General features: G+C 44.5%; 1 protein-coding gene across 1 annotated transcript in view; it reads left to right on the top strand.

Moving 5' to 3' along the window:
• Positions 1–16,963, top strand: part of ARHGAP31 (Rho GTPase activating protein 31) — a 114,769-nt gene extending 97,806 nt beyond the window's left edge. The window contains exons 11-12 of the mRNA XM_059921063.1: positions 3,532–3,809; positions 7,000–16,963. Coding sequence (XP_059777046.1) covers positions 3,532–3,809; positions 7,000–9,441 — 2,720 coding nt within the window. The 3' untranslated portion in view covers positions 9,442–16,963. The remainder of the gene's footprint in view (positions 1–3,531; positions 3,810–6,999) is intronic.
• The last annotated feature ends 2,675 nt before the right edge of the window (positions 16,964–19,638 follow it).

Below are 19,638 nucleotides of genomic sequence, written 5' to 3'. Positions count from 1 at the left end.
GATATTAGGAGTTGCCTCATTCTTCTACTGAAGAATGTACAAAAGAATTCTTTTAAATAGTTATATTTTAGTGCATCTGAAACAGGAGTCTACCTACAGAAATATGTTTTGCCTATCTCATAAACCCAAGGTTCTGTTAGTTAAGGTACAGGCCAAGCTGCTGTAACACAGAGAACAAAACACAGTGGCTCAGACAAGATGGGAGTCGATTTCTATCTTGCATATCAGAGGTAGGTGGAAGCGCTCAGGGAGATGCTCTGGGGTCCCAGGTTCCTTCAGCCGTCCCCAGGGGTGTTGTTCCTGCCTGTGTGGTCCAAGTGAGCGCAACAACCCCCCACCACCACATTCCTGCCTGTGGGAAGGGGGTCAGGGGAGGTGCCCAAGCAGCTTCCACTGAAGGGTGGACCCAGAGGTTGCACCCATCACTTCCACCTCCATCCCATCTGCCAAAACTCACATGGCCATGCTGACCTTCAAGGGAGGCTGAGAAGCATCGCTGGCTGCATGGCCAGGTACCTAGCGAAACCTGAGCGGCAGGGAAGGTTCTATTTCAAAATGAGGAAGAGACTGGATACTAGGGGACGTTAGGAGTCTCTGTCTCCATGGTCACCCACTTCATGCATAAAGCATCCCATGCTGGGAACCTGACAATGCCCTTCCGTTCTGAGCTACAGAGACTCTTTAGCTTACAAGTATCCAGCAACCACACGTACTGGACTCCTAGGCCCTTAGAAGATAGTTTCTAGACATAGATGCTGCCTCTGTCCTGAGGAACTTAACCCAGGGATGGGCACCACATACAAGTGAAAAGAAAATGGTAACCTGATGGCTTGGCACCGCACGGGTTATTACAGTGAGTGCTGCAGGAAGTGGAGGGAAGGAGAGCATGGTCTGGGGAGGCTCCAAAAGAGGTGTTATTAGGTTAGCGTCTTGAAGACTGGGTTAGAGCCGAGTCTCAGGGAGGACCAGAGTGGGGGAGTATAAGGCCTGTCAGGGGTGGCAGGTCTGCTCAGTGTCACGCAGGGGAGTGGGGGAAGAGTGGATGTGTGGCTGAGCCAGAGTGAGGAGGGCTTTGAGCAGGACAGTGAGTGATCTGAACAAGCTCACATGTCATGCAGACCCTTCCTCCACTCCTCACTTCAAGAGTCCACAGTCAATGAATGGAAGACCCTGAGCTTTACAAAAAGAGACACTGGCAAACATCCAACTAAGAGTTCTTAGTAAAATGAGAAAAAAATATTAAAAAAAAAATCACTGACGCATTACCCTTTTACCCAGAAGTTTCACTTCCAAAAATTTATTCTAAATAAATAGCTGCACAAGTACAAAATGTGTATGCATATCACGGCATTATTTGTAATAGCAAAAAACAGGAAACAATCCAAATGTCCACCTTTAGGAGATGGATTGAATAACTAAGGTGCATCACTCACAGTTGAGTCCCATGGAGTCCATAGTTTTGTGGGCCCGGCACCATTTCCTCAAACTCTTGTTCATCTGCGGGGGACAGTTTCTTTGCACACAGAAGGCGTTGTATCTGAAGTGTCTGCCTTGTGTTTCTGGTTTTCTGCCTCGGGGCTTTTTCTGAAGGGAGGAACTCACCCAGCCCTTGCTCAGGAAAGCCCAGAAGTATATGGAGAGTTAACTGAGGCAGCTCTCACCCAATAGGAGATGGGAGTCAGGGGATTAATGCCCCAGCCGTACACCCTTTGGTGGAATAACTATGGGGCACATTCCTCGTGGTTCTTCAGAGGGTCACCAGGGACTGAGTTCTGGTTGCTCACTGTGGTAACCACTTATTGATTTTTCCTCCATCACTGTCTCACCTCCTCACTCCTGCTTCCTGGGACCACCTTTCAAATAAGCTACCTGCTGCCAGGACCTTGGCTCAGGCTCTACTTTGAGGGGAACTCAAACTAGCCCACATCCTAAAGAACAGTTAACCTACTTATACTACTAATATGGCATAGATTTCAACATATGTTCTTAAGTGAAAAAAATGCAAACCATGGAACAGTATAAATCACAGGCTATAATTTGTGTTATAAAGGTGGGGAATAAGTCCAACTGGAACAAAGAAATAAACTGGCAATATGTAAAAAAAAAAAAAATTATATATATATATATATATATATATATATATATATATATATATATATATGGTACAAGTATCTGCTTATATATGCAAAAATGAACTCTGGCAGAATAAACCAGAAACTAGTAAAAATGGTTGTCCATAGGAGACAGTGGGGGTGTGGAACAGAATGGAAGCAACAGGGATGAAAGCAAAACTTTTCTGAGACCACTTTTTTATATAATTTTAACTTTTCAACTCTGTAGTTGTTTTACATATTCAAAAATTAAGTTAAATTTCAAAAAACAAGCCTGCTAAGTGATGGGCAGAGGAAAATAGCACTTTGTCAGTTCTGAAGCATTATTAGTTCTGACATCAGAATGCTACTACTGGGTCTGATTTCAAAGCCAGCACTGTGGTCAGAGGCCTTAAGTCACCAGCATAACTAGTGACAATGAGAAGAGTTCATTCTCAATCAGTAAACTTTTCTGAGCTTCTACTGTCTGTCTGACACTGTACTAAGTGCTTTGCCTCTCTAATCTACTTTATCCTCACAACAGCCCTGTAATATATTATTATATATTATTATGTCATTGTATCAAGGTTACAAGATTCATTGAGAAACTAGCATTTGAACTCAAGTTTCTTTAATTCCAATGTAAACAATAATAATATCACTGAGGATCTGCTATGTAACAAGCACTGCTAAGTACTGAGCCTGTAATCCTACATTGTGGAAACAGCCTTATACAGTGAAATAGGACCTTCTTCAGGCAAGGCAGTAGGGGCCAAACATGAAGTCTGCCTCCCTCTCTAGTGTCTTGGTAGATGTTTAAGATCAGAGCTTAATCACTTTAGATATAAAGATATATCCAAATTGATGTGCAGATCACCCCTGGGAAGAGTCACACGGGAAGCTGCAATCATAATCATAATACATCTTTGTAGCCTGGTGTAAATCACAGGTTTCTGTGACCTTAGGCAACAGGCAAAAGACTGGATTAGCGCCAGCTTTCTCAACCTCAGCACTATTGACATTTTGGACTTGGTAATCCTTGTGGGGGGCGGTCTTGTGCTTTGTAGCATATTTAGAAGCATTCCTGGCTTCTACCCGCTAGATGCTGGTAGCCACTCCCCACCACCCAGTTGTGAGAACCAAAAGTGTCTCCAGACATCACCAGATGTCCCCTGGAGAGGGGAGGAGCAAATGGTTGCCAATAGAAAACCACTGGACTAGATGATCTTCAAGGTCCCTCCCATCTCCAACAGTCTGAGACTCTGGGATCAGAGGACAGATCATTGGTAGGAGGAAAGGGTAAAGGATGTGAGGGAGCAGTGAGCTGGCAGAATTCCCTCCAGCCATGTGACACAGAACTAGCCCGGGACAAAAACTGTGGGGGGAATGGCCTCTCTTGAATGGAGTCTCCTTCCACTGATAACTCTCATCCTCATTGCAGCATCTGTACCTAAGAAGGCAGCTCTTGAGAATATTAAGCCAGGACCCGATGCAGTGAGAGCACTGGAATGCAGCAAAGGCCTTCCCCAGGAGCCAGGCGGCCAACTGGAGAAGAAAACCTCAGAACACTCCCTAGGCTCTCGACATTCAAGTGAATTAGAGAAGAAGTTGGATGCAGAGAAGGCGGTGGAGGAGGGTGGAGAGACTGGCCAGGTGGAATCCAGCGCTCTGCAGGAGAGCCCTGGGGCCAGGGCCGAAGCAGTGTTTCTCCATGAGATGGTAAGGTGGACTCACTGCCCGGTCCAGCCAGTAGGGTCCTCTTTTTCCCAGGGGCTCTTGGTACAGTTTAAAGTTTTTTGTTGCTGTTGTTTGTTTTGAAGAACCAGTTTCTGCCAAAGGGACTTTAGGGCACAGCCTTCTAATCAGGTCTGGGATTTTTTTGCAGTGAACTTGTCAGGGATCCTATGGTGATACGAAGTAACCATCCAGCTCAGATTCCCTAGGACCGACTCAACTCTTAAATATTTCTGACCTGAAGTCACCATAAACCAGTAACATGTCCTGGGAATGTAATGACATTCAATCCCGGAAGCAGCACAAAACCTGCTTCTCGTGTCCTGGTCCCAAACGTGATGACCATTCATGGGGGCCAGCTCTCTTCTTCCAGACATCCTGGATGGACAGTTGTCTATGTTTATCTGTAAAAATCTTCTGTAAGATTTTCAGGATCTATTCCTTCCTCCGATGGCTCTGGAGAACTTAAAACATGATGCCAGTGCGTACTAAACCTTTTCCACTTTTTAGAGGTGGGATTTTCCAAGGTCTTTTGCGGGGGGGATATTCTTGCTCAAGATGAAGTCGTGAGGAGGTTTACCAGGGACATCCAGGGAGGAGTCTTGCATTTGGGAAATAGCTCTGTGACCTGGAGGAGTGTGCCAAAGGGGAAAAGAAAACACTTTGCCTTTTAACTTGCTTCCAGGAACTTGGTTTCTGGGACACGCACAAAAGGCTTGTGGGCTGGGAGTTAGGGCAGTGCAGGCACACCACAGTGGCCTCCGGAGGGCTGAATAAGGGTTCCTGTAAGGTGTGTTCGTATTTACAGAAGGAGAAGGTTGCAAAGAGCATCATGGGGATTGAATTTGGGGAGGGATCAAGTATGAATGACATTGCTTTGAGAAGCAGATGAAGTTAATGCTAGAAGGAGAACCAGGCTGGATTCATGGAAACAAGTAAAAGCGACAATTCATTCATTCATTTAAAAACATGTATTAAACACTGTTTTGTGTCAGACACTCTGCTGAGCACTGGGATCACTGCAGTGTACAAGACGGTCACCATCACTGTCTTCTCGGAGCTGACAGCTTAGTAGGTGAAAGGTCATTAACCAAGTCTTTTCTAGGGTGATATGGAAGTATGAGTTCTGTGGGAGCATATAACAGGGGGATGCAACCTAGTCAGAGGGAGGAGGGGGGGGGTCACAAGGGTCAGGGAAGGCTTCTCTGAAGAATAGATATTTAGATTGAGAACTTAGCTAGGAGAAAGTGGTAGGGAGCAGAGTAGGAAGGGAGAGACTCTCAGGCAGAAAGCGTAAGATGTGCCATGAATTTGAAATGGGAAAGAGCACGAAGCATTCAAGGAACAAGAACAAGGCTGGAGAACGGGAACGTGGACTAGAGAAAGTGAGGCTCAGAGCAAAGCAGGAGCCACGTCAGGCAGGGTTGCTTGGAAGGGATTTGGAGCTTAACCTAAGGGCAAAGGAAACTCTTCTGATTTGCTTAGAATTTTATCTTTTAAAGGTCACTCTATTCTGTGAGGAGAATGGCTTGGAGAAGGGCAAGACAGGAGGCAGGGATGGCAATTAGAAGGCTAGTCTGTGGCAGACCAGGCGAGAAAAGATGGTGGCTTAGACTAGAGTGGGGGAACTGGGGATAGAAATGGAAGGCTTTCAGAGCTATTTGGAAGGTCGAGTGAATAGGACTTGGTGAAGGACTGGATAAGGAGTGAGGGAGAAGGAAGAATCAAGGACAACCCATGAGTTTCTGATCTGAGCAAAACATGCACTATGGTCCACTTAACTGAAATGGCAGACTGGGGGTGGAGGGGAGTTTAGATGTTCATTTATTCATTTAAATGTATTGTTTCTTAGTAAGAGATCAATAATGTAGGAGCTGCAGAGAGTAAAGAGATGCCTCTGCCCTGAAGGAGGGCACAGTCTAGTAGGCAAAATAGACACGTACACAGATAAATGCAGTATAGTAGAATTAGATCTCAAAAATACCCCTGCCTTCCGACCAGGTAATCCTACTCCTGGAAAGTTATCAGAAGGAAATAAAAGAAAACAATGAATCCATTTAAATTCACAGACCCCTTATTGAGCAATTACTCACAGTATACCAGGCATCATTTGGCCTTGAGGAATCAAAGATGGATGAACACAACTCCCGATCGAGGAACTCACAGTCCATTGGGAAAGACAAGACAAGCATCCAATTAACTGTAATGTGAAATGACATGTGATCAGAGCCAGGGGAGAAGCGATGTCAGGTGGGTAGCAAGTCAGACTTCCCAGAAGGGCCGTCTGCCCCTCGGGATAGAAGTGCCTCCCCAAACTGCTTCTCCTCGGGACAGAATTAGGCTTTGAGATAAGAAACAAAAGGAACTGAAGTTTGCTTCCCTGGCCCTGACCAGGCCTCCCTTCATCCCTTTCTTTTCTGCAGCTGTGGGCTTTGTGTAGGGAAAGGGAGGGGCCGAGGAGGGCAAAGAGAAGCTGGGCTTGAGGGGAGACAAGGACAACAAATAAGACGGAGCAGGAGGCACCCATCACAGTTAACAGCGGTTATCTGTGGGCAGTAGGAAGATATCATTTTGCTCTTTTTCATCCTTCTTTCTTTTAATATGTATCCAATCTTTTTTTCCATGTGGAATATGTATTTCTTTGGTAATAAGAGGGGAAAGCTATCTTTATTTATTTGGAAAGCAGGTGTCAGGACAAGAGTTAACATTTCATTCCACTGGGAGACTCTCATTCTTGTGAGCCATCGGGTCAACCTGAGGTTATATGAGATCAGGGGTTGGTTTGTTTTATTAGGCAACAGTGCACAGGGATTAAGTGCTTATGTTCTGGGGCAGACTGAGCTGGAATTCAATCTTGGTCTGCTGCTGTGTGGCTTCGGTAAAATGTTTAATCTGTTTGAACACAGGTCTCCTCATCTGTAAAATGGGAGTAATTACAGTAGTATTTATCTTTTACGGTTCTTGGGGAAATTAAGAAAATACAGTTAATGATGTCATGGCACACGGTAAGCATGAATAAACATCCACAGTTATCACTAACGCTGTATCCTTTGTGTACTGAGGTTAGCGCCGCCAGGCACTGCTCCAGTCCCTACACTCTCCCTGGGAAACAGCGCGGATGTGCGCGCCGAGAGGGTCTTTGGTTCTAAGTAATCAGTTTCTTGATGTTTTTCAGGATGAAGATGATCTGGCCAACGCCCTGATCTGGCCTGAGATTCAACAAGAGCTGAAAATTATTGAATCTGAGGAGGAACTCTCCTCCTTGCCACCACCTGCTCTACAGATCGGCGCAACTCAGCCTATTCCTGAGTCTAGTCCAGGGCCTTTTGCTTCGCCGGAGCCTCCTGGGAGCCTGCCTTGTGGCTCCGCCCCAGCTCCAGTTTCCGCCCCTCTGGAGGAGTGGACTAAGGATCCAACCAATCAGAGCACACAGGGCACTTCCGCAGCAGCCAATAGAGAAAAGTCAGAGACAACCAGCATCCTCCATAGATCCGAGCCTGAAAAGGGCCAGCGCCCAGACCCCGCCAGCCTGACTCCTCTGGAAATGGTTCCATTTGAGAAGTCTTCTCCACAAGCAACAGTGGAGGTGGGGGGCCCAGGGAATCTGTCTCCTCTGCTCCTGCCTGCTCCTCCTCCTCCTCCTCCAGCTCCTTTGGAGGGGGCGCCTCCAGTCCAGCTATTGAAGGGTGGCCCTGAGAGAGAAGACTCATCTGGGAATTTGAGAACAAATCCATATGTAGATCAGCTGAAGTCCAAAGGCAGCCCTGGGATCCCCAGTCTTCGTCAGGGAGAGGAGGCCTCTTCAGAACAAAGTGAAAAGCAAAATTCAAAGAATGCTGCTTCTGAGGGCAAAGGCTCTAGCTTTCCAAGCCCAACCAGGGAAGTTGAGATTCCCCCACAAGGAGAGGAGGATGTAGCCCACTTAGTACAGGAGCCCTCAGACTGTGATGAAGATGACACTGTGACAGACATTGCCCAGCATGGCCTGGAGATGGTGGAGCCCTGGGAGGAGCCCCAGTGGGTGACAAGTCCCCTGCACTCACCCACCCTTAAAGATGTACAAGAGGCCCAGATGCAGGGCCCCCAGGGCCACCGATTGGAGAAGAGGCTTTCCCACAGGCCTAGCCTTCGCCAGAGCCATTCTCTAGATGGCAAAACCATGGTTAAGAGCCAGTGGACTCTTGAGGGTTCCTCCTCCAGCAGCTGTGCTAATCTTGAAGCAGAGAGGAATTCCAACCCTCTGCAGCCCTTGGCACCCAGGAGCGAGATTACTGGATGGGATGAGAAAGCCATGAGGTCCTTTCAAGAGTTCTCTGGCCTGAAAAGGACAGAGGTTCCTCACAACCAGAAGGGACCAGGTGGTTTGCAGCCCAAATCAGCAGAATCCAGCCCTGTCAGTCTAGCAGAGGGAAAGGAACTGGGGACACACCTGGGGCCACACAACCCTCAAATTGAGCAAGGTAGTGATCCTGGGCCAGAAAACAGCAAGGAGAATTCACCGGGTGTGCAGGACAGCACCTCACCTGGAGAGCATCCCGCAAAGTTACAGCTGAAGAGCACTGAATGTGGGCCCCCAAAGGGGAAAAATAGGCCTTCTTCTCTCAACTTGGACTCTGCCATTCCCATCACTGACCTCTTCCGGTTTGAGAATGTGGCCTCATTTGGTTCACCTGGAATGCAGCTCTCTGAGCCAGGAGACCCAAAGATCACATGGATGACCTCATCTCACTGTAAAGTAGACCCCTGGAGGGTTTACTCCCAGGACTCTCAGGACCTGGACATTGTTGCTCATGCCCTGACGGGCCGCCGTAACTCAGCTCCTGTGAGTGTGTCAGCTGTGAGAACCTCCTTCATGGTCAAAATGTGCCAGGCCAGGGCAGTCCCAGTCATCCCACCCAAGATTCAGTATACCCAGATCCCACAGCCCCTGCCCTCTCAGAGCTCAGAGGAGAGTGGGGCTCAGCCCCTGGAGAGGAGCCAAGAGGAACCCGGCTCAACTGGTGGGACCTCTCAGAAACTTGCCAAAGATGATTCTCTCTCCTCCTTGGAAAGCCCGAAGGAAGAGAAACCAAAGCAAGATACAGGAGCCACTGAGTCCTTACCAATGGATGCCACTGCATCTCGCATGTGCGAGGGATCCACCCTTTCTCCAGAACCAGGTTTAGTTAACCTGCTCTCCACTCAGGATGCAGTAGTGCAATGTAGAAAGCGCACATCAGAGACAGAGCCATCTGGGGACAACCTTCTTTCTTCAAAAATAGAGCGACCATCAGGGGGTTCTAAGCCTTTCCACAGGTCAAGACCAGGAAGACCTCAGAGCCTAATCTTATTCAGTCCTCCTTTCCCCATTATGGACCACCCACCCCCCTCATCTACAGTGACAGATTCCAAGGTCCTGCTGTCCCCTATCAGAAGTCCCACCCAGACAATTTCCCCTGGCCTTCTTTGTGGGGAGTTGGCAGAAAACACATGGGTCACACCAGAAGGGGTTACACTTAGGAATAAAATGACCATCCCTAAGAATGGCCAGAGACTGGAGACCTCAACAAGCTGTTTTTACCAGCCCCAGCGGAGATCAGTGATTCTGGATGGCAGAAGTGGGAGGCAAATAGAATGACATAAGTTCACCTGATGGTGTCTGAGAAAATGTCATGATTCATCTGGAAGTTATTACAGAGGCAACTTGCCTTTATTCCAGGCAGAGGTTATCCAAGTTTGGGCTCATTTTGGCCTCTTCTCTTTCTTCAGCCTTTTGACCATTTATTAATTAGGCCATTTGCCAGAAGAGAGGTCAAGGGAAGGACCAAGAGATGACATTTAAATAAGCCTATTTGAGCAGGCAGGGAAAAGTCAGGTTAGGGAAAAGGATGAAATGCTGGCCTCCAGTGATATTTGGGGCTTATAAGTTGCATCACTCCCCCATTGCTATTATCTAGTACTGTTGAGAGCTGGATGTGATAATGTCTTTTGAAAGAAAGAGAAATCCTTTGCCTGTGTTGGAAAATGTTGCTATTGAGGTTTGAAGGCCTCCTATTTACTTCATGCTTTTTAATGCTCTTTAAAGCATGTGTTCTTTTAGACCAGTTTTCTGATAAGCTTTGTAAAAGTGTACTATCCAGAGTAGAAGCAGGTTTGGAAATGCAAACTAATGTACACTTAGACATCCAAGTGGGTGAATATAGCCATGCTTTCCCTGGAATCCCTGCAGATCTATCCCAGATGGCTCCATATACCAGCATAGAAAATCAGAATCTATACTCAAGAGCAAACTCTGAGACTGGCACAATCCAAGAAAACTTTCTGGCTCTGGCTTTTTATTAATTTGGGACTCCAGCTGCCACGATCCTGCCCTGTGATTTATAAATCCAGTAGTCGGGCAGGGTGGGGGCTGAGCTGAGGGTTACCTCAATGAAATGTGCTAAATCTTCATTTAGTATGAGATAGTGATCTGCTCTCCTTCCAATATCAGAGTTCACGAACAGATTGTCATCATAGAGAAAAGCCTCACACGTAGGCAGAACTACACTCCAAACGTTAAGTGTTTAAATCGGTGGGACTTTCGCAGAAAACACCTCTAGCTCAGTTTCACTCTCCTTCCACGCTAGGCTGGGACCAGAGTACCGGAGAGGATAAGCGGGGAGCCCTAGAAGGAGCGGGAAGAACGCTTGCAGGGTGGCCATCACTCCCGCTTGGTGAGAGCTGCCCTTCTTGAAAATGTATTTCATTTTAGCCAGTGGGTGCCTTCCTTCCTCCCTCCCCCTCCATTGGTCAAGAGCAGATTTGAGGCACCCCTCCCCCTTCCATAATCCCCCTCATCCAGCACCCACCCCAGGCACTCAAATTTGCTCTTCTCCTGTCTATATGCAAGCAGAAGCAATAAACCAATCTGATTTTACTTCAGTTATTTAGAACTTCAAATGGTTCTTTCCTTTTCTGCTGGAGAGAGGAAGGAGAATTAACATAACCTGCTGGCAGATTTTTTGGTGCTCTTCCAAAAAGGGCTTCACAGGAGCCCTTCTCAATGCAAAACCCATCAGGGTATCCACACTTTCAAACCTTCTAAGACAACTACCTTGTTTGAGAAACAAAGAAAGATCGGACCTATTTTTAGCTTTATGCACCTCTTCTCAGGTTCAAGGCTGGCTGAACTCTGTCCAGAAGCTCAATCGCTGCAGACATTTCTCTAAGAGCTAGCAGTACCTCTGGGCAGGCCTCACAACCAAGGCTGGCAATGGGCTGGGTAGGGGCTGAACTGAAGTTACCTCCTGCAGTGAGAAATTGGAAGCTGATGTCCTGCAACAGATACATATCCCCCTCTCCCTTCTTCCCTGATACGCCTTACAGAGAGTTTTGAAATCTTGTCCTATACCTTTCAAGCCAGTGTCTGTGACAGAGATAAATGGCAAGCCAGCTGACGAGTTCTGCTCTCAGAGGGCACTGAGTGAGCAAGGGGAGCAGTTAATAGGCCTTTGGTCAGTGGTTTTTGCATTGGGTGAGCATGACATTGGACCAACGGCCAAGGAGATGTAAACCCATAAGAAAAGTCCTAAGGTATAGCATTTTTCACCTAGGCAAGAAAGGTAAAGGAATATAGTGGTGCCAGATGAGGAAAGCCGTGTTCAGGAGATTTGAAAAGTACATTTCTGCCTTATCAGAAAATGTGGCAGACAGGCTTTATGTCAATATCAGTACACTGTGGTGTCTACATTTTGACAAAGACCATGTTCCAGTTAGGATGTGAGAGAGGGAGGGAACTGCACTTTGCTTCACCATCAGAACTCTGAGCCAAGTAATGAAATATTTAAACTATTTTATGATTATTTAAAATTTTTGTAACACTTAGAGGATATATTTTTATTTGAGGATAGACTGAGAAGCCACCATTTACATATTAACAAGTGAGTTCAACTTGAGGCACCTATGTAGATTAAATGGCTGCCATGTTCCTTAGACTCTGACATCTTTCATTTGTAGCATCATCTTCAGAAGTGTGAGTGTGTGGATGTCATCCACATGTCATCACACACACACAGTGTGTGTGACAACTGTCTGGAGATATTCCCTACTCTGAGCTTTCCCAGCCAGAAGGCCCTGGAAGCTGACTCACCTTCTTGGTCAGTGTCCTGCTGCTAAAGTATGGACCTCTCCTTAATCATAAACTTCCTGTGGGCTGGGGCCAGCCTGGCACTGATGAAATTCCATTCCATGACAAGGAAAACTCATTACATTTTCCCCTTGAAATCGTTCCCCCAAAATCTCCTGAGATTACCTATTTGGTCATCCACTTGGGACTGAAAAATGAACCCCCTGAGAATGGCTGGATGGAAATCAGACTGCCTGCTTCCATCTAGGGGAAGGAGAGAAGAGGTGCTGCTATTTATAGGAGGATCTACATGGTGCCCTAGAAAGGGCTACAGAAACAAATTCTCAAAAGGCACCTTCAAATCAACTATGAGTCATCAAAATGGGGGTGGCTGAATTTAAAGTGAAATGCATGCATATTCTAATGTTTCTTTCAGTGTTAATGGTTGCCTAAGAAGATAATAACCTATATTTATTGGCAAAATGGTCCTCCCAGGCCAACCTTTTTTTTTTTTTTCTTTTTTGCCAAAATGTAGCAGGTAAAGGGAATTTAGTTTTTATTCTCTGCTTCAAATGGAATACGAAGGGGCCTGATCAAAAACCCCATTAAGACACTGTTAGCCTAATCTAAGCCCTAAAATTCAAAATATTGGCCAAGGCAAAATTCTGAATTCTGGGGAGATTTAAAATGTAAACATCATCATCCTCAACAGACAATATTTATGAAGAGCTTAGTAATATTGCACTGGGTACCTCAGAACTCTGAAATTCTTGAAGAGTCTAATGAAAAAGAGGAGAGGGATGGTAGCAAATGAAACAGCCTATAAGCAACCAGGAGCAAGATCTAGAACCATTAAGTTACCAAATGAAAGCAGCAGGGGAAAACAGGTAGCAACTTAGCATCTTTTAATATGATTGCTAATAGTGTTCAAGTTACCTACTGACTTTAATCAAATTAAACACAATTACAAATCCAGTAGAAGGTACTAGGAAGACATTCAGGTGTTGAGAATTTTGCTTTGATCACTTAAAAACTTAAGAGAGTGGTAACTAAGAATAAATAGTTCTGAGGTTTTGCATGGTCTTAATTAGTTTGGCTGTGAAGTCTTGTTGGATCTTGGCAAATGAGCCAGGTAACATCAGGGTTCCATACTCCTTGAGAGGGGGTTTTAGACACTTCCATCATCACAAAATGGGTTAACTCCTGTTGATGATGAAGTCATAGGTCCAAGATAAATTGTTAGTTTCATGTCTAATGTTTAGCACATGATAATCACATTTGCCTAAAGTTGGGTGGGTCAGTCGATTGTCTACACAGACAGGCCTTGTGTTCTGCCTGAAGAGCTACTGGGAAACCTAAGATTCATTTGTCTGGGATTGGAATGGGAGAGGTTCAGGGTAGGTCCAATTCCCACCAGGATTGATTAGGACCACATTCTACCATGGCCTGTCCTATCTGATGACAACATGAATCTTGGGGTTAAATGTTGCCAGGAGTATGATTTCAGGCATTTCCAGCAGGAAGGTCAGTTCAAAATGTGGAATGACAAAGCATGTGTCCTCCTTCGTCAACACCTTTCCTAGCAAAGTTAGACCAGAAGAGGGAGCAAGCACCTTTCCAAGCATGGAGAGGAATGGGAGATGGTAGAAGGGTGATTGCCTAAGATCAGGGTAAGTCCAGATAGTATAAAATTGGGGCCACCACTGATCAACTGGCACACAGTAGATCATTTAGTAGCGTTGAAGTTCATAAGCAATGCAGGGATCACTTCTATGAGGATGAAGGAGGATGTAGTTACATATAAGAAACCTATTAAATACAGAGCCATGTGTTTTACTGGATGAATCACAATGCTTTGCATTAACTTAATGCCATAGTACTTCCTGGCTTATAATTCTGTAAGGTAAAGCACTTTCTCAAAGGAGTCTATTAGAAAGCCACATGATTTCAGCAGTTTGTTGAGCTTGACAAATATGTTTCCAAAGATATAATCAAAATGTTTTTCTATTGATTAAAAAAGCATAAATATTAAACCTATCCTTAGAGACATTTAAGTGTAATTAAAACAGATTGTTATGCTTTAAAAATGTACTCTAATAAATGATATAAAACATAATGCTCATGACGGCACTATGAACTAGAGGACATGGGATCAGCAAAATCAATAATAGGAAAAGTGGACTTTATGCATTCAGGCTCATTGTTCTACTTTGTTCTGTTTGATGTCATTTTTTATTGCTTCAAGGTTTGGTCTCCTCACAGCAAAAGTCCTGATCGTTTGCTTCAGTAAAATTTTCTTGCTTTGTTATTTTACATCTTAATAATTGTCAAATATTTGCAACTTCACTCTCTTACTGTTGCAATCATACATGTCACCCAAGATACCCAGTATAAATCAATGGATGTTGTCATGAAAAATGAGAAGGAAAAAAAAAGCTATTACTTCTCAAAACTCCACAGCTTAAGGAATTATGTGGGTCTACCTGCAAAGATGTGAACTCAATTTTTCTATTTCTTGAATTAGTCAGGGAGGACTATTTTTTTCAGTGATTTTTATTAATGGTGCTCTGAGGGAAAAAAAGCAAAAGTTTGCTATCCTGGCATATATTATCACAGAAGGGGGTTGGGGGAGGGGAGAGGCACTCAGTGAGTTGAAATGACAGGCCCTTAAAAAAACAATCATACAGCCTAGGCTCACAACTTGGTGATATTTGCAGTGAAAAATATTGTTGCCAAGGGTATTAAAATTCTAGCATTTCGGCAATATTCTATTTAGAACTTTACACCACTCAGGCCTGCTCTTGTTCCTTCACTGCTGCCATAAATGCCCTTTATCCTATATACTCCCAGATCCCCACTCCTCTGTTTCTCTGAGTGAGCCTACCACCCTTCCCCCCTGCCAAACTGAAAACACACAGTTCCCCTCACTCCTAATCTTTCCTCCAGTTCCTCTAGAGCCCTTCTCTCCTTGAATCTCTTCACTGAACGTTGCCTCCACTCCTTAGACTTCAGTAAAACTTGACACTCACCTGAGGACACTTCTTTCCCTGCCCATTTCTCCCACATTACACAGACTACAAAAAGCCCAGAAATTTTATCCAGTTTCCCACTCCTGCTTATGCACCATTTCTTCCCATCTCATGCAAAAATCTCATGACTGAAATTTATGGCATCCAGCTATTTTACCTTTTCTGTTCTTTGTGGCCATGATGTAGTCCATGTGCCAGATTTCCCAGTCTCTGGCACCAGGCTCCCTGTTTCCTCTCTACCTCCTGTCCCATCGTCATCCTGGATGACTTCAACATTCCTGAGGAAAACTCATCCTGCACCCTTGCCACAATTGCTTACAGCTTTTGCCTCTACTGAATTTTGACCATTTGCTTCCAGGGTTACACATCAGGCTGTTTCATAACCCAGAACTCTATGATCCTGAACTCCCAATATTCTTCTCAGAACTCCTATCTTTGCTCCTTTATTCCTTCTACTTGCTCAAGATCACTAATGCCTGACCCAGCCCTGCTCTTTCTGATGGCCAGCACCCCCACCAGACTTCATTCTTCTTCCCTAGCCTTTCCAGACCCCAAGGTGCATCAGCTCAGCTGTTCTCATAACTCCCTTGGCCACTAGTCCTTCAGCTATACCTGCTTGGCAAACCTACAAACCAGGACCAGGACTCTTACCACCCATCTTACTACCCTTTTACTGTGTCTATTGAGATAGACTACAGAAAATCATAAAACCATGATGAAAGCCTTTGTAAATTTATGGCTTACCACCTCAGCAGTGGCCTCATTCCCAAAATTCACAAAGGCTATTCCCCCTCCCAGATGGACCACTCCTTCGAAAACATAATTGCTTCTTACTTCACAAGTTTATGCTATCAGATACATTGCCACTTCCCTTATTCATATGTATGTCCCTAAACTCCTTTCTAACTCAGGAGAAGTGCTATTCCTCTTCCAAACGGCTCCTTCTTCCCAATTCACTACTCTGAACCAACTGCAACCTGAGCTCCACCCTCACTGCTTCATTAAACTTCTCTTGCTAAAGTTACCAGTGGTCTCACAATCAAATCCAACAGTCGATTCTTAGTCTCTTGACTTACCTTTTATATTTGATACTGTAATCATTCCTTTCTTGAAACTCTAATTCACCTCATCTCTTGGACTTCCATTTCCTTAGTCTTGTTCACTTGAAAGCTTCCTCTTCCTCTGCCCTTAAATGTTGTTATTCATCAGAATTCTGTCCTTCCTTTTTCACTGTACATACTTCCCCTACATTATCTTATTCATGTCCGTGGCTTTTTCTATCACACAGTGGTGACACCCCACCCCCACTTTTCCCATTTTCTCTTACATGGACTTTTTAAGTAGTTGGCTAACTGGTCTCGCTGCTTTAAGTCTCACATCGCCCCATTCTCCAAACCTATCCTACATATTGCTGCCAAAGTTATCTAATACAGGATAGTGGTTCTCATCAAAATCCCCTGGAGAGTGTGTTCAAACAGACCTCTGTATTCATCCAGAGTTTCTGACTCTTAGGTTTGGGTTAGGGCTTGAAAATTCCCATTTCTAACAAGTTCCCAGTTAGGTGATGCCGATGCTGCTGGTCCAAAAATTACACTTCCAGAACCCTTGACCTGAGAACTCTTTGGGTCATCGTAAGTCCTCGGCTTAAAATCTCTCATTAGATAGCTTCTGTCTACAAAAGGCCCCAGCCTTCTGTCCACTTAAGAATTACCTGAAGTGCTTGTGAAAAGTATATTTTACTGGGCTTCACCCTCAAGATTCTCACTTAGTAGATCTGATGCAGTGCCCATGGATCACTCCTTTGACAATCTGTGACCTACAAGATAATAAAAATCCAAACTACTTAATGTGGAACTCGAGTCCCTCTGTAATCTATTCCTTGCCTAGCTCTTTAGCATTATTGAACTATTAGTCAAAAACTTAGTGCAAATCTATGCGGGTTTTTGCCTATTCTGTTCACACTGCATGAGCCCTCCCTCCCTCTCTCATCTCTGTGGTAAACTGGTGCTGCTTCAAAATGCATCATGTGTGTTACTGACGCAGTGAGGCATTCCCTGACACTGCAGCTTCCCAGCAAAGTTGATCATTTTTCTTCATTAATTCTGTCTCTTGCATATACTTCCTTGACTGAGCACATTCGTGTTACAATTATCGATTTACTTTTTTGCCTTCTAGTAAATGTGCTCTGAACATGAGTATCTCTGGCACTCAGCAGTGTCTAGCACATAGTAATTGCTCAGTAAATAGAAACGAGAGGGGTGGTGTGGAGGTAATTGACAGGGAGGGGAGGGACAGCAGCTTAGGGAATAAAACATGGAATCAGAGTAAACAGGATATTGAGGAACGTTTCCATCATGCTAATAATGCCTGTGAACTACCCTCCTCTACTCTGAAACATTTACTCACCTTAAGCCACCCAGACAACTGGTCAAGCATCTTCTTTCCTTTTCCAGTATCCCAAGTTCACCTAACTGATCTTTTGCTATGCCATTTTTTCCACACATCATTTCCCAATATTTAACAATTACAAAAAAAGGCCATTCTTTAACAGGCATGCGTCTCCCCCCATCACTAAACAAAGATGGTGTCCTTTATATCACATGATCCCTAAGTAATAGGATACACAGGTAACTAGTAATTCTTCTCTCCCCCATCTGAATGTGGCACCTACAAATGTCAGCTAAAATGGGTAGAAGCATGATGAAATGAAGGGTTTTATCTCCTTGATGCTGTCATATCTGGAAGGAGAAGGGGGGCATTTTGCAATTCCTTTAGTCAAAATTAATTTTTATTTATTATATTCACTCATTTGTTTGGCCAGGTTGGCATCTGGTCCTCTTGTGCTACTTCTTTAGAATATGGCCAAGACAGGTCAAACCAGAAGGGGGAATCATGTCAGCTTTCAAGACTAGTCTATTATCTCTAATAACAGACTAGTCTATTATTAGCCCAGTTATCTGGGCTACTTTTCAATGACAGAACCAATCTGGGGCCATCGTGATGAGACATCTTTATGCCCAGGCCACCCATTTTGCTCCTAGCTGTCAAGTAATCTCACTAAAATATTGGTCAAAAGAAGCATATCTTCAAGACCCTAAGGAAAGAATATTGAGATGGCAGCTTTCCCACCTTCCCCCACTCAAGAACCACCATATTTAGGCTGAACCACTTTACGAAAACAACCAACACACTGGTTATCTTGTTATTTTTCCAATGTACCAAAATTATTCCCACCTGAGGGCACTCACTTTGCTGTTACTGTAACATGGAATTCTCCTCAGTCTTGCTTCATCTGATCTTTGCTCAAAAATCATCTCCTCGAAGATGCCTTCTAGGGACTTCCCTGGTGGCACAGTGGTTAAGAATCCTCCTGCCAATGCAGGGGACATGGGTTCGAGCCCTGGTCTGGGAAGATCCCACATGCCACGGAGCAACTAAGCCCGTGCGCCACAACTACTGAAGCCCGTGAGCCACAACTACTGAAGCCCGTGCGCCTAGAGCCCGTGCTCCGCAACAAGAGAAGCCACCGCAGTGAGAAGCTCACGCACCGCAGCGAAGAGTAGCCCCCACTAGCCGCAACTAGAGAAAACCCGGGCGCAGCAACGAAGACCCAGTGCAGCCAAAAATAAATAAATAAATAAATAAATTTATTTTTTAAAAAAAGATGTCTTCTAGCAATACCATTCCTAGCACTTTCTATTTCCTTGCTCTGTTTTTAATTTTTGCTTTACCACACCTATTGCTACTATCAGGAGACATTAAATTATATATGTTTGTTTACAGCATATTTTGCACCCCCCCCGACCCCTGCATGGTAAGCTCTGTGAGGTAGGGCCTTTGCTTTTCTCACTCACTGCTATATCCCCAGTGCATAAAATAGTGCCTGGTGGTCAACACGTATTTGTTGAATGACCGAATACACTCAGATTGACTGCCAAATAATGTAACTTAAAAACAAAAAAAGTGTATCCATCAAAATATTTAAGGAAACAATGGTTACACATAGCAGTCACCTTGGGTAGCTGTACACACACCTACTCCTCACAATGCTGTCTTTGCTGAAAACCTGTTGGGAACCCTTCTGCAAGAACTGTTTTCAGAGCCAGTTTATGAATTACGTGATTTTTTTTTTTTTTTACTTCATAAGCCATATTGTGTTTCAGTGTAAAAAAGCCAAAGTGAGCACAGAAAACACATGAGAATGTATTTCAGGCTCTCAAGACAAGGCCTCAGAAATTTAGATGACTAGTGACATGAACTGACTAAGTATATCACCTCTCAAGAAAATGGACTGAAACAGACATGAAGGTTCTGGAGTACGAAATTAAAAACACACACAGATCAAACTACCTGAGGACAAAAAAGTAAATTCTCATATTTCACTTCTGCTCGTAACTCTAAACATGCCACTGTAGGAGGGTTGCTGCTAGACTGCATCCATTCCTCCAGTTACTTGGTGTCTTCAACCTGCCCAGACCCCAGCCCAGGGGATCTGTGCTCATCTTCTCCCACTGATCTAATCACACACCAGCTCCTTCATAAGTTTGGGCACTCTATTCTGTCCTAAAAAGTATTCTTTCAAAACAGCTAACAATAAAAGGAAAATCTTTACAAGCAAAAGAAGTGAAAGAACAGGGAAAATGAGAACAATATCCTGTTTCAGGGTAAGAGCTTACACAAAAGTATATTTAAATGTCATACG

The sequence above is a fragment of the Balaenoptera ricei genome, chromosome 4, assembly GCF_028023285.1.
Source record: "Balaenoptera ricei isolate mBalRic1 chromosome 4, mBalRic1.hap2, whole genome shotgun sequence".
Lineage (NCBI taxonomy): Eukaryota > Metazoa > Chordata > Mammalia > Artiodactyla > Balaenopteridae > Balaenoptera > Balaenoptera ricei.
The sequence above is the reverse complement of the archived record's forward strand: the minus strand, read 5'-3'. Positions and strand labels throughout refer to the sequence as shown.